Here is a 16,389-nt window from a genome sequence, read left to right on the forward strand (position 1 = left end):
TGGCAGAAATCTTGTTGTGATGTAATTTTCCAGTGTAATTATGTCAACAATAATTTTACTCAAGTAATGCAAGATATGAAATTTGGTAAATTTCTGTTGTTCTCGACAGCAGTCTTCTGTTCCAGCATAAATACAGTAGAAGTCCGCTATAGCGAGTACGGCATATAACGAGAACTACGTTATAGCGACGACATTTTTCTGTCCCTTCAAAATTCCTATATTAACCTGTCTGTCGTCCTTCGGTTACAGCGAGAACCCTATCACTGGCGCATCCGTTCTTACGAGCAATTAAGCGTGCACGAATTTTTCCGTTACCGATATTTATGCACCCCAGCGATGATATTGCATGCGATCGATTGCCTTCGGGATCTTCCTCGCTATGTGCACTAGCAATTTCTCTCGTCGACATTCGAAGGCGATGTCGGAGTTGATTAGTAATATCCATTGACAGCTGTTCCGTAAAGAAAATTCGGAATGAAAGAGAAGATATTTTTGTAATAAATGCGTAAATAACGTGTCCGATAACGGTTGTTAACTCGTTAAAAATTAAGGCTGACTAAACGACCGCTTAATTTTGAGTCGAAATACTGCAATTAAGTAAGAATGGGATACACCTTGAGATATGGCAGAGTGCTTAATTGATTTCATACGTTAGTTTGTATTTTGTCGCGTCTGGTTAAATTACAGAAAGGCTATTATGAAAATTTATAGCGAGAAAGGTATAATTTCTCTACCGGCGCTTGAAGTGTGTTTTCATCATACGTATAGTACGGTTAAGTTAGGATACGTGACGCTGTTTGAATAAGAAAACTGAAACGTTTGCAACAAAATGCGATCGATCACCTTCGGTAAGGTATATTTTCCTCACTTTGTGCATTTGCAAACTCTCTCGTTGACATTCAAAGGCGATGTTGGAGTTGATTAGTGGAAAAATGAAATGTCGTATGGCTTTTAGAGCCGGGATATCCCAGGACGGGTTCGGATCGCCAGGTGCAGGTCTTTCTATTCGATGCCCGTAGGCGACCTGCGCGTCGTGATGAGGATGAAATGATGAAGACAACACATACACCCAGGCCCCGTGCCATTGGAATTAACCAATAAAGGTTCAAATCCCCGACCCGGCCGGGAATCGAACCCGGGACCCTCTGAACTGAAGGCCAGTACGCTGACCGTTCAGCCAACGAGTCGGACAGTTGATTAGTAATACCCATCGACTGCTGTTCTCTAAAGAATATTCGAAATGAAAGAGGATAACACGTTTTCGTAATAAATGCGTAAATAACGTGGCCGAATGTCATACACTTCAAGATATGGCAGAGTGCATCACTGATTTCAGAGGATATTTCATATCTTCTCGCGTCTAGTTACGGCTATTTACATGTAAATTTTTCGCGAGGAGGTTATTTCTCTACATGTGTTTCAAATATGTTTTCATGATAGGCTACATATACGGTTAGGTTAGGTGACGCTGTTTGAAGAATAAAGTTTAGGTATTTGCCATAGAAATCTCTGGAGTGATACCGTATTTCTCCGAATCCAAGACTTTTTTCTCTCAGAATGTCATTCGCGGCCTAACAGTAAGATAATGGATACCACTGGTAACTACCACGGTAACCACGCTGCTGCTTTTCACACGCGCACAGAACTCATTGATGACCGCTTCTTTACTACACATCACTACCGGTTGTACAGTGTACAGTGCCTGTGTGTTTCTCAAATCTGCAGAATGCCATCAAAACATGCGACCCTTCGAATTCTTAGAAAAGCCAGGGCTACTCAGTGGCAGAGTCATAACGCGTCTATTGTACTTGACGCTTAGTAAAATTAAGGTTTATAGACAGCAGGAATATTTTCGTGATGGATAGTCGTACCGGTATTGTAAAGATACGTGGAAAAGGTATTGCCTGCAAATTTTCAACGGGTTCTAGTCGATATTATGATGCCAATTTTAAGTTAGTGTTTATTAAACACTCGGAAATGTAGAATAATTGTGCAGCCGCAAGAAAATACGGCATAGGCCTAACTAAAGCCAACATTTGGTGTTAGCGTGAAGACAAAGAGCTAAAAAAATGCGTACCGGTACTGTACAAAAAATGCATTCAGTGGTCCACAACAAGGACACTTTAAAGAAGTCGATGATGAAATTGTGAGGTATGTGCACGAAAAACGCAAGGGCGGTTGGCCATACCGTGGCGCAAAAATATTTGTTCGTTGACTTTCAACGGTCACGATTAGGTCTATACATCACTAGCCGTTGAAATGGCCGCACCCGACAAGCGAGACGTGCGTGTAGCGGTAGCCGGTTATATCTGACGCTGCGTAAAAGTAACAGTTTTAGAGACGGCAAGAATAATTTCCTGATGGATCGTTGTATTGTAGAGACGCATGGAATAGGTATTGCCGGAAAATTTTCAACGAGTTCTCTTCAGTATTATGATGCCAATGTTAAGTTAATGGTCCTTAAACCTGCGGAAATAGAGAATAATTGTGCAGCCGCAAAAAAAATGAATTACGGCGTGATGAAAGTCAATGTTTGGCGTCTAAAAATAGTCTAAAAATGCGTAGGCCTGTACGATTTTACAAACTTCTTTTTGAGCCTGATTAAATTTTTTTGAAGGAAAAAGTGGGGTTCATCTGGATTCGGAGAAATATGGAACTATATTTTTTTCAGAATGAAATTAAACATACACTTTCACGTAGTATCGGATTACGAAAAATAACAAACAAGTAAGCCATAGTGTGGATATCATCTGCGGAAACGCAAGTTTTGAACAAACTGATTGCCGTTTCATACCGATTTTAAAGTGCATGAAGGGTTTTCAGACTTTTATACAAAAATCGGATATAACGACAATCTGTTATAGCGAGTAAATTTTTCGCTGTTATGAATTTTCGCTATAACGAACTTCTACTGTAATGCCCAGTAAGCTACCCTCAGAATAAACACATGTAAATGAAGTCTAACTCTGCATGCCTAACATCAGTCATACACTGACAAGTGAATTTCAAAATACAAAACAAACCAAAGAAATACCCCTCTGTAGTTGATGCTTGGTCTAAAAAACTGTATGTGAGGTGAGACTTTAAAATGACCAGAAATCCCTTAACAGTGGAGAAGGCAAAATCAGTATTAGATGAGAACCACTGATAGAACTCTGTGAAACGTTTGTCATTTGGAGAAGAACTCTGCAGCAGTTATTACTTCCCCTGTGGAGAGAGAAGTCGAGGTAATAATAAGCTTAAAAAACAGTATAGTCTACTTGCCAAAAATATTTCTGAGGGTTATCTTGTTTGAATATAATTCATCATAAATAATCTTGCAATTCCTTGTGAAGTTAACTTGCCTTGATGTAATTTACCATGAATAAAGCTTGCATGGCTTGTTTAGTAAGACTGTCAATTCGAGCGATGAGGTTCGCTGCCACATGTAAGAAGTCAAGCACCTTCCTTAGAATTTGTTTTCCCTCTCTTAACTGTATTGAATGTATGCTGTAATAATATACAATAATAAATATATAACATACACATTTGCCATAACTGAGAATACTGACAGAATACAAACAGCACCACCATGAAATTGAGAATAACATTTGAACAATGTGGTACTGCTAGGTTAGGTTAATCATGAAAGTAAAGATTTGATTAAATTATGCCTAATTCACATTAGGTTGGAAACTTAACACAGAAACAAGATTAAAGCACTTACCTCACCAATTTAGCAACTCTTGTTAGGATTGCTACTTCAGATCTTCTTACACCCCATGTTTCTACGTTTTCAATTCCTCGTATATATAAGTTCACTTTCATTTTTGGAAGCATTCTTAGAGATTTTGCTTGTTTGTTGAACGTCTCAATGAAAATGTAAATATGAACTGGAGGAACTAATAACACCATTTGCTTCCTGAAAGTCATTCGTAATTTTACTCAAACTAGGTTATTAAATACATTATTCAAAGCCAGGTTGAGTGGCTCTGACGGTTGAGGAGCTGGCCTTCTGACCCCAACTTGGCAGGTTCGATCCTGGCTCAGTCCGGTGATATTTGGAGGTGCTCAAATACGTCAGCCTCCTGTTGGTAGATTTACTGGCATGTAAAAGAACTCCTACGAGACTAAATTCTGGCAACTAGAAGTCTCCAAAAACCATTAAAGTAGTTAGTGGGACGTAAAGCAAATAACATTATTATTTATTATTACATTATTCAAACATGCCTCAATTCTTTTTACCTAGTATTATCTTCACAGATTTACAATCCTAAATAGAAAGAGTATTAAGCAATTTCACTGCGAAATGCACCAGCAGCGACTTTCACAACATAAATGTTGGCAGTGGGTTTTCACTGTGCAACTCACGGCAGATGATGCCAACATGCAAGTTGAAAATTTAACTGCAAGATTTCGTATCGCAAGAAGGGTCCTTACACTGTATGGCTGGTAACACAGAATGTAACCAAATAGTTAGGGAAAAAAAACTATAAATCACTACCTTCAGTGATAATAGGGGAGAAAGAATTAGATTGCTCCCTCAGTAAATGTGCTTACATGGCATCTACTATAGACATCGACTGTATTTTTAACACTTCGAAAATTACTATGTTCCATCATCATCAGAAGAAGAAGATATGAAACCTTGTTTGATAAATTAAGGTTTGTATTATCAGCAATCTACTGTACAGCATTCTTGATTACACAATGTCAAAAATCAACTCACCATCAAGAAGGGCTTTATTTTTGTCCTCTTCATCAACATCCACAAAATCCAAATTTTTCTTTCTCTTCTTCTTAGTTTTGTGTGCACGTTTCAGGCTTAACTGGCGATAAAGTTCATAGCCAATAAGTAGCACACCCCCATCTCTGCCCCATTCCTGGATCACCTGAATAGAACAAAATCACATCATTAAGGTGGTAGTCAAACATTAAATAATTTTTCCATAAACTATGACACAAAACAAAAATATTAAAAATTCATAAGGAAATAAAACTTCTCTGCTATAATCTGAGGCACAGAATTTCTTAATCTGTTGCTACATATTATATTAACATGAAGTTTTTATAAATTGCATCTCAGGCCAACCGAAAACACGATGATGATGCTGCTTGTTGTTTAAAAGGGCCTAACATCTAGGTCATCGGCCCCCAATAGTACGAAATGAGACAAAATGTAATGACAATTTAAAAGTCCAAAATCATCCACTGACCAGAATTCACAATGTGATTAAGAATGAATGGATGAATATGAATTTAAAACAATCAGTGGATCCGACCCGCGATGCCCTACATCCACAGAAACTTACGTAAAACAATGGTATTACTGGCCAAGGGACTGCTTCTAAAGCACACTCCTGTATCGATGATGCTTGTTGTCTAATGGCGTCCAAAATCCAGGTCATCGGCCCCTCATAATGGTATTTATCACTAGTAAAGTAAAACCATGAAATTTGTCATGTTGCAGTAATAATCAAAAGTAGTGTAGACTCACGGTATTCCACGTATTATGGTACTACTCACAGGTAATGTAACACACACATGTAACGCAGACCTATGGTGATTCTCACATTGTGGCACCGCTTGCAGGCAACACAAACCTATGGTGTTCCTCACATAGATGTACTAATCACAGGGACTCATACTACGCCGTGGTGTTCTTCACATAGCGGGTACTAATCACAGGCAATGCATACCTACGGTGTCGCTCATAGTGGTACTAATCACAGGCAAAGCCCAGACCCATGGTGTTTCTCACATAATGGTATTAATTACAGGCAACGTAAGCCCGTGGTGTTCTGCGTGTACTGGTACTAATCATGAGTACTGTAAACCCCATTCTGATTCACACTCTGTTACTACTACTCATAAACCTATTGTGTACCTTACATAGTGGTACCATTCGCAAGTAAAGGCGACCCATGGTGTTACCCGCGTGATGGTAATAATTGCAAGTAGTCTCGTGGTTCTAATTCGATCATCTCTCGGTTGCCCCTTTTAGTCGCCTCTTACGGCAGGCAGGGGATACCGTTGGCGTCTTCTTCATCTGCGTCCCCCACACAAAAGAATCAACCGAAAACATGTAGGAAAGAAAGGAAAGGTTGACACAAGTGTAATAGACTGATATAACTCGAAAAAAATGTTCTGTAACCCATGGGTAAATAATGCAAGTATCGAGCTCGAATCATCGTTATTTTTATCATTATTATGATTATTATTATTATTATTATTTTGACTTGTGAGGTATGGCTATGAAGTGTTTACATCCATTTATTATTATTATTATTATTATTATTATTATTATTATTATTATTAATGGACGGTCGTATTATTTGTGAGGTTATGTCACAAAAAATGTGCTGTATATATATTAATATGCACTTAGTTAATGTAGGAACATGTAATTAATAGTATAAAATTTATTATTACCTGTATATTTATGATGTATTATGCCTTTGCTGGCAGGACCTAGTGTTTACATTGCACTATGTCTTCTGGTATGGGCTAGAGCAATTTTGTTACTTTCGTTGATCTGTCTGTCTTCTCCTTGGCTTTGACAATATTAAAGTGACTGAGGTGTGAGCAATGTCTAGTAATGCCATTCCTTCTGCAGCCAGTCCCTGCTATGAATGGTGTGAAAATGTTGGTCATAGGTTCGGTTGGTGCATGCATTTCAGTGGGCATGGCAGACTGATATGTAATTGCAACTTCTGGCTCGGTGAGGAAAGCAATGGGAACCTACCTCACTCCTCATTTCCCTAGTATACCTCTTCAGTAATGCCTAAGCCATCTATGACAGCTGATGGCAGAGCTGTTGAGAATCCAACCAGCCTTAAGGCTGAAGATAACATATACACACATATGATGTACAATCCACTACAATATAGTGCAACACACTGTAATATCCAGAATGGTGTATCTTTGACACTAGATGGTTATAGAAAGTTCTTTACGTTATAACTAGGCTATTAGGCACTCTAGAATTTACAAGATCTGTTGTGACATATCTTTCTAGAAGCCTGGCCAGGCAACATATATAAGGAGGCAGTCTTGATGGTGGAGTTGAGTTGTTTGAAAAGAGTTGTTTTGATGAGACATGTCTAGAAGTCGTGCTAGCGAGTGTTTGAAGTATGTGAATTGGTTTTGTTGAGTTGGTAGTTGACATGCATTGGTTGCAGTCACCTCATTCTTCATGATACATAGTTGTTCAAAATGGTGGTTTATTGATGTGTGTGTGACAAATGTACAACAGTTTGTAATAAAATTAGGTATACAACCGACAGCATTTTGTGTACGTCTTTGTGGATACATCAAAGTAAAATAAGTGATACAGAAGGGTAAGGCTTTATACGTTCTTGACCTCCAGTAGCCAGCATTTGAGCAATGTGCAGCATGGTCCGTGCCTCCACCTGGTCACTGTACAAGAGGGAATCTCTTAATGGAGGAATAAGTTTCTTAAGAGTCAATATTCTCCTGAAATTGAGCAACAGTTCCTAACCTCTTTGATCAGTTCCAAGTATTTTGCATCACTGAGTGACTGGTCAGTGTCTTGCATTCGGTCTCCGGGTTTGATTCCTAGCCAGGTTTTGGGATTTTAATTGCAAATGGTTAATCGTTATGGCATGAGGACAGAGTGTTTGTTCTGTCCTCAACATTCCTGCAACTCACACACTACACACAACATAATCCTCTGTTATATTGACAAGCAGTTTCTTACACATGGTAGATGCCCCACCCTCATTAGAAGGTCAGCCTTAAAAGCACTGCATCAGGGTGATAATAGTCACTAGAAGTCATTAGTATTATTAGTTTAACATAAACATGTCTACGATAAAACGTTACAAACTCTCCGAGTAGTGATGGAGAAAAAGTGCTGTTGGTCATTAGTGTGAACTCTGGAGAAGTTCATTAATAACAACAACTCTGGTTTTACACCTCGCTAATTTACTTCTATAGTTATTGTGGATGCCAAAGTGCTGGAATTAAGTTTGGCAGGAGTTCTTTTACATTACTTTAACGATAGGAATGTTCCAACTGTGTACAGGTTGTGTCATACAAATTAACAATGTTTTAAAATATTCAAAAGATTATGTACAAATAACAGGCAAAACAAGCTGATAATGGTTGTTAAGATGTTCCAAACAAATACTGGTAGTTTACATTGGGCAGTAAACAAATTATTTCATCTGGAACACGTTTGAGTCCTATGAGAGCAACATGTATGTAGTACATGTCATTAAGTTCTGAGATTGACCGCATGATGGCGCAGTGGTATGGTACCATGTCATTTAGTCTTGTCCCTGCAGGAGACAGTTGAGTGCATGCACTGGAAGCAGACGAACGGTCATCGTTGTGACGGTGATTTGAATGCGCCAGTCGGATATTCATGTCACAGTTTGAGCAAATGGTTTAGAAACTTCTAACGTGGTTGAATGAATAAACACACGTGAAGCCATGGGCACATGCTAGTAGTTTATAAAACAAATAATAACAACTAGGGCTCAGATGTTTAAGACATAAAAATAGCCAAAATATGTAAGCAAATGACCTCTAAAGTGATAAAATATGATATAAAAGTTAAAAAATATGACCCAAAAATGATTAACCTAAACATGGCCATTTTAAAATAAATTACAGTATAGGGCCTAAATCACAATGGCAATTCCTTTGATACATATTTGTTAACTAAAATCTTTAGTCTAAGTTTCATATTAATTTTCTGAATATACATGTTTAGCAGTTATTCACAGTCTGTTGTCGTTGATTCACTTATCAAACATTTGTAAATACATACCTATAAAGTACTAAGTTCATTCAGATTATCAGATCACACAACATTTTAAAAGTCAAAACATGTTTGCGCTCTGCATTGGTCGTTTGAAATACAACAAAACTAGAAATCAACCTATTTTTGAATATATTTTGAAACATTTAAGCCCAAATACCATTAATATTATTCAAATGTATTAAAGTTTAATTTCAACACCACGAAACTAATTAAGTACATGTCTTTCAATACATTATGGTAGGCAGGGCCTATTGTGCAAACTCACGAACATTTTCCTTTCTTCTCTGCAAGTGGAACTGAATTGTATGACAAGATTCATCTTCAAAGCATCAGGTGCGAAAGACCTCCAATTATCACTAAACACATGGTTCATGTTTGTGGGTTACTGTAGTAACGTCCTAGTTCGTGAACCATGGGCAACGGCTCAGTGGCCTAGTAAGTGGTCCTGAGAGTTGGGATACCAGTTGCTATCGAATGGGAGTGGGCATCTCGGACATATTCTGAGTCATGGCCCTCCATGTGCTCAGGTGGCTAGGACTAAACAATTCACCAGTGGTCCATAACCTGTTAGAGGAGAGATCCTCACTTGGACTATGTGCAAGTAGGGTAGCATCCTGCTTCATGAATTTACCGAGCTCAGAACATTTTAAGCAAGCCTCGGACCGATGGGAGTAACGGAGTCCCACTCCCATTTGACAGGCGAGGGACTCCTTGGAAACAACTTTGCGAACGAAATCGAAATCGATGGGGAGCTATCAATATTAATGGGGCTTATGGAAGAAAGAAAGAAAGAAAGTAGAACTGGCTGAGTCAGCAAAGAGGATGCATCTGGATGTGCTAGGAGTAAGTGATATTCTTGTAAGGGGAAATAACGAGGAAGAGATAGGAGATTATAAATTATACTTGACGGGTGTTAGAAAGGGAAGGGCAGAGTCTAGGGTAGGGCTCTTTATCAGGAATACCATTGCACGCACCATAGTTTCTGTTAGACACGTAAATGAGCGAATGATGTGGGTAGATTTGTCAGTTGGAGGAATTAGGACTAGAATTGTGTCTGTGTATTCACCATGTGAGGGTGCAGATGAGGATGAAGTTGACAAGTTTTATGAATCATTGAGTGACATCGTGGTCAGGGTCAACAGCAAGGATAGAATAGTGCTAATGGGCGATTTCAATGCGAGAGTTGGGAATAGAACTGAAAGATACGAAAGGGTGATTGGTAAATGTGGGGAAGATATGGAAGCTAATGGGAATGGGAAGCGTTTGCTGGACTTCTGTGCTAGTATGGGTTTAGCTGTTACGAATACATTCTTCAAGCATAAGGCTATTCACTGCTACACATGGGAGGTTAGGGGTACCAGATCCATAATAGACTATATCTTAACAGACTTCGAATTCAGGAAATCTGTTAGGAATGTAAGAGTTTTCTGCAGATTTTTCGATAATACAGACCACTATCTGATCTGTAGTGAACTAAGTATCTCTAGGCCTAAGGTAGAGAAAGTGAAATCTGTCTGCAAACGAATAAGGGTAGAAAATCTCCAGGACGAGGAAATTAGACAGAAGTACATGGATATGATTAGTGAGAAGTCTGGAACAGTAGATAGTAAGCAGGTTCAGGATATAGAAAGTGAATGGGTGGCATACAGGGATGCTGTAGTAGAAACAGCAAGGGAATGCCTAGGAACAACTGTGTGTAAAGATGGGAAAAGGCGAACATCTTGGTGGAATGAAGAAGTGAGAGCAGCTTGTAAACGTAAAAAGAAGGCTCATCAGAAATGGCTCCAAACAAGGGCAGAGGCAGACAGGAATTTGTACGTAGATGAAAGAAACAGAGCGAAACAAATAGTTGTTGAATCCAAAAAGAAGTCGTGGGAAGATTTTGGTAACAACCTGGAAAGACTAGGTCAAGCAGCAGGGAAACCTTTCTGGATAGTAATAAAGAATCTTAGGAAGGGAGGGAAAAAGGAAATGAACAGTGTTTTGAGTAATTCAGGAGAACTCATAATAGATCCCAGGGAATCACTGGAGAGGTGGAGGGAATATTTTGAACATCATCTTAATGTAAAAGGAAATCATCCTGGTGGTGTTGCGAACAGCCATGCTCATGGGGAGGAGGTAAGTGATGGTGAAATTATGCTTGAGGAAGGGGAAAGGATGGTAAATAAACTCATTGTGATATAGCAGCAGGAATAGATGAAATTAGACCCGAAATGGTGAAGTATAGTGGGAAGGCAGGGATGAAATGGCTTCATAGAGTAGTAAAATTAGCATGGAGTGTTGGTAAGGTACCTTCAGATTGGACAAAAGCAGTAATTGCACCTATCTATAAGCAAGGGAACAGGAAGGATTGCAACAACTATCGAGGTATCTCATCGATTGGTATACCAGGCAAAGTATTCACTGGCATCTTGGAAGGGACGGTGCGATCAGTCGTTGAGAGGAAGTTGAATGAATCCCAGTGTGGTTTCAGACCACATAGAGGCTGTCAGGATCAGATTTTCAGTATGCGCCAGGTAACTGAAAAATGCTACGAGAGGAATAGGCAGTTGTGTTTATGTTTCGTAGATCTAGAGAAAGCATATGACAGGGTAGCGAGGGAAAAAATGTTTGCCATACTGGGGGACTATGGAATTAAGGGTAGATTATTAAAATCAATCAAAGGTATTTATGTTGACAATTGGGCTTCAGTGAGAATTGATGGTAGAATGAGTTCTTGGTTCAGGATACTTACAGGGGTTAGACACCTTTGCTGTTTGTAGTTTACATGGATCATCTGCTGAAAGTTATAAAATGGTAGGAAGGGATTCATAATAATAATGCTATTTGCTTTACGTCCAACTAACTACTCTTTTACGGTTTTTGGAGACGCCGAGGTGCCGGAATTTAGTCCCACAGGAGTTCTTTTACGTGCCAGTAAATCTACCGACATGAGGCTGGCGTATTTGAGCACCTTCAAATACCACCGGGCTGAGCCAGGATCGAACCTGCCACATTGGGGTGGGAGGGATTCAGTTAGGTGGAAATGTAATAAGCAGTCTGGCCTATGCTGACGACTTGGTCTTAATGGCAGATTGTGCCGAAAGCCTGCAGTCTAATATCTTGGAACTCGAAAATAGGTGCAATGAGTATGGTATGAAAATTAGCCTCTTGAAGACTAAATTGATGTCAGTTGGTAAGAAATTCAACAGAATTGAATGTCAGATTGGTGATACAAAGCCAGAACAGGTCGATAATTTCAAGTATTTAGGTTGTGTGTTCTCCCAGGATGATAATATAGTAAGTGAGATTGAATCAAGGTGTCGTAAAGCTAATGCAGTGAGCTCGCAGTTGCGATCAACAGTATTCTGTAAGAAGGAAGTCAGCTCCCAGACAAAACTATCTTTACATCGGTCTGTTTTCAGACCATGCTTTATGGGAGCGAAAGCTGGGTGGACTCAGGATATCTTATTCATAAGTTAGAAGTAATAGACATGAAAGTAGCAAGAATGATTGCTGGTACAACCAGGCGGGAACAATGGCAGGATGGTACTCGGAATGCGGAGATAAAGGGTAATTTAGGAATGAACTCGATGGATAAAGCTGTACGCATAAACCGGCTTCAGTGGTGGGGTCATGTGAGGCGAATGGAGGAGGATAGGTTACCTCGGAGAATAATGGACTCTGTTATGGAGGGTAAGAGAAGTAGAGGTAGACCAAGACGACGATGGTTAGACTCGGTTTCTAACGATTTAAGGATAAGAGGTATAGAACTAAATGAGGCCACGACACTAGTTGCAAATCAAGGATTGTGGCGACGTTTAGTAAATTCTCTGAGGCTTGCAGACTGAACGCTGAAAGGCATAACAGTCTATAATGATAATGTATGTATGTATGTATGTATGTACATTCTTGTAAGAAGAGAAGCTCCTTTCAACGTCACAAGACGTTATTGGTGCATATTTAAATAATGTTAAATCACTGCTGTCGAGTATGCATTCATCTTGAAGAGTACTGGTCCTTCTCCTCTAAGAACATCATTTATCTTGCACACACGGCGAAAACAGTCATTTCGATTAATCACGTTTTGAAGTTTCTGTTATACACTGTCGTGAATTATTCCATGTGATTGTTGTACTGAAAGTTCAACATTTCTCTGTTTCGATACTTGCATGAATTTCTATAGAGCGTTCAAACCTTAAAATGCAGTACAGCAGTAATGGGATAATTCTGTCTCTTTCCTTCTCCCATGTCTTGTGGGTAGCACTGTCCTACTCTAATGCAACGGGTTCGCCAAATATCCGTAAATCAGAATGTTATCAGTTAAAATGGGCGACTAACATGTTATGTCCAGAATTTCAAGGCGCATTTGATGCGGTTAACAAAAAAATGTAAAAAAATCATTTAGTGTGAAAATGGTAATAGAATGGAAAGTTAGCCAAATGCGAAATCTTCATTGCATAGAACTTATCATGTCATGACTCCTATTTTATATTCATTATTTTCCTAATTTTTTCACTGCTAGTAAAGAAACATTTTAACTTGATGTAGATAAGTTTATTTTTTAAATTTAAATGATAACAAAATGCAGTATATGCGTTTATTTTCAGTCATGATCAGGGATTTTTATGTGCACTCACGAAAAAGTCAGTCGCTGGCCTACTGAATTTGCATGGGGGGTCAAATCAAGGCAAGTAGACTTCAGATATGGAAGTTATTTTTAAAACAATCCTGAAGTTCTTATCTTGCTTAGTTCTAAATTTGTGACAGGAAGAATGTCTCCTTGAATTTTGGTTTCACGCGTGACTCGGCTGGCTGGCTGGCTGTCTGGTTGGCTGAAGTACCGGTAGTGATCTCCCAAACATGCGCTTTTAACATTTCCAGACAATCGCATGCAGTGCAGTGCTAATTTTGTCAGTAGTATGTATAATAGGGATTAAATACATATCAGTGACATATGTACAAATCTTGAGGGCAAGTGTATTTCGTTTGTGTGGTTCGGGAGTACGTGCTCGTGTGTGGGGATCTTAGTTCGAAGAAAAAGTGCAGAAGGATCATGGCTTGTTTAAAGTCAAGCAAATGGTCTTCGGATATGGAAGTTATTTTTAAATCATACCTCAAGTCCTTATCTCATTATCTCTTAATTTATGACATGGAGAACGTCTCGTTTGTTTACGTTTCACGAGTGACTCGGCTGGCTGGCTGGCCAGTAGGGATCTCCAAACAGTGAGCTTTTAAATATACTGACAGCCGTGTGCAATGCTGTTCATTTAATCAGTATTATAAGATTGATTAAATAAAGATCAGTGATAATTGTATAGTTCTTGAGGACAAGTGGATTGTGTTTGTTGTGTTTGTGTAGTCTGCGTAGTTGCAAGTTCGTGCTCGTGCGGGGGGTTCTTAATTCGAAGAAAAAGTGCAGAAGGATGTAAAATGGATCGTCAAATTAAAAAGAAACGTTCCGTAGGTAAATTCAGGGAAAAGAACGCAATATTGTAATGAGTGTCCTGGATTATGAATGTGAGTAGCGCAGTCAGTGAAACAGCTAAAGCTACAGGTTGTTCTGAAAGAACAATCTATGCTATAAGGAAGAAACACACACATGGTCCTTTGCGAACTCCCATAAAAAGCAAAAAAGAGGAGGACGGCAGAAAAATACAAGGAAAATTAAATATGATGAAATTGTGCAAAGTGTAGTGCATCGGGTGGTTCACTCTTATTTGCTATCATACCACATACATTGAACGTGATTTTGAATCGGGTGAAAGGAGAAGATTCTTTGCCACGATTTTCCAAAACTACATTGTATCGCTTCTTACATGATATAGGCTTCCATTATTTAAGATGAGGTAGTAAAGCAGCTTTCACTGAAACCAATGAAATTATTCATTGGAGGCACAGATATCTCAGGGAGATAAAACGTTTGAGGGCACAAAATAAAGCTATAATTTACATAGATGAATCATGGATAAATATTGGGCAGACAGTGACAAAAGAATGGAAGGATACAAAAGTGAAAAGTGCACGGCAGGCCGCCATTGAAGGTGTGAGTTCGGGACTTAGGCCACCGAAAAGCCGAGGACCGTGATTCGCCTTAATCCACGGGGGTAATGAACATGGTTTTATTCCAAATGCTGAACTAACATTTTTATGCCATAAAAACACGGCGGCCGCCTACGAAGAAATGACTGGTGAAATTTATGAGAAGTGGTTTTCGGAAAAACTGTTACTGAACACTCCCGAAGGTGCTGTGATCATGCTGGATAATGCCACTTATCATTCCCGTAAGTTGGAACCTTTGCCGGTGGCTTCTTGCGAAAAGATGACATCGTACAGTGGTTACTTAAAAAGCAAATATCTTGAGAACGGGATGTTCAAGTGAGAACTGGTGCACATCGCTTCTCAGCATAGGGCTCTGTATGATAATCAGAGAATAGATGAAATGGCAAAAGCAGCAGGTTGGCAGATTCTACGTCTACCGCCTTATAACTGCGAGTTAAACCCTATTGAGATGGTGTGGTTCCAGGTGAAAAACTACATCCGGTATCATAACGTATCATTCAAGAAAAATGATATGGAAAATTTAACACCGCTGCGTATAAGAACATAAGACAATTGGGCAAATTACGTGAACGAACTAGAAAGAGATTTGTGGAAAGCAGACGAATTACAGGACGATGTCGACGATGGAAAGTTTTTAATAACACTTTCTTCATCGTCCGGATCATCCTCAAGTTCATCTCCCGAACCCAGTTCATCCAAAGGGGGAACATCAGGCCTTGCAGAAATGATACAATGTGTAGGTCCAATGTCTGAGAGCAACAACAGTGATTAAGGTATGTTGTATTTATTTTACCATCCTACAAATATCAATTTATGAATGAACTTAAAATTACAAAATTACAAACGAAAAATGTGTAACTGTTACGCCCTGTTTGAGTCACACTCGAGCGTGATCTTCACGAGTCGATTTCGCAACAGCGCGCTCCATCTACGCTGTACTGCAATTTAAGGTTGGAACGCTCTATAAGCTAGCAGCTTCTAAACAAGTACTTGCATTTCATATAATTCCAAAGTTCGACTTAATATATGCCAGACTTTCTGACAAATTATTGGAAAACAATTCCTGCGTAATCTTGATAGAAGAGGCATCATCTTTTTTTTAAAGCCATTAACAATGTTTTTGATAGTGGAGTAGTTTTTGCAATAATACAACGCAACAGCGAGCCATGTCCCCCACCTAGTAACAACTGTCTGTGGAGTGAGTGGTGAGGAGGGAGCTAACTCCTTGAAAGTCGCAACCCGCAGTGGTGCTTCAAAAAAAAAAAAAAATGTTGAGGTTGGACGTTAATTTATTGACTTCAGGATATTTCCAGAATTTGTTCTGCCTCCCTACGCAGAGCATGCGCAAGGCAAGTGAGGCGAGTCATTCTTAGATAAAACATCTTGAGGCCTTTAGCAGCTGTCACCATGTATGGAGCAGCATTAATAACAAAGAGAAGAACGTTTTCCCACTTAATTTCATCCTTCCACAAAATTTTAGTGCATTATCAAAAAGAATTGCAATAGTTGAATGATTTGCTCTCTCTAAAACTTCTGAGGTTAGTAGAAAAATATCCCCAGGGCTATCAGCACGGAGT

General features: G+C 39.2%; 1 protein-coding gene across 1 annotated transcript in view; it reads right to left on the reverse strand.

Annotated features, from left to right (window-relative positions):
- The window catches only part of LOC136863553 (uncharacterized), a 452,780-nt gene that overhangs the window by 280,694 nt on the left and 155,697 nt on the right, over positions 1–16,389 (reverse strand). The window contains exon 10 of the mRNA XM_067139933.2: positions 4,709–4,871. Within this exon, the coding sequence (XP_066996034.2) occupies positions 4,709–4,871 (163 nt within the window). The remainder of the gene's footprint in view (positions 1–4,708; positions 4,872–16,389) is intronic.

This window comes from Anabrus simplex, chromosome 2 (assembly GCF_040414725.1).
Source record: "Anabrus simplex isolate iqAnaSimp1 chromosome 2, ASM4041472v1, whole genome shotgun sequence".
Taxonomy (NCBI): Eukaryota; Metazoa; Arthropoda; class Insecta; order Orthoptera; family Tettigoniidae; genus Anabrus; species Anabrus simplex.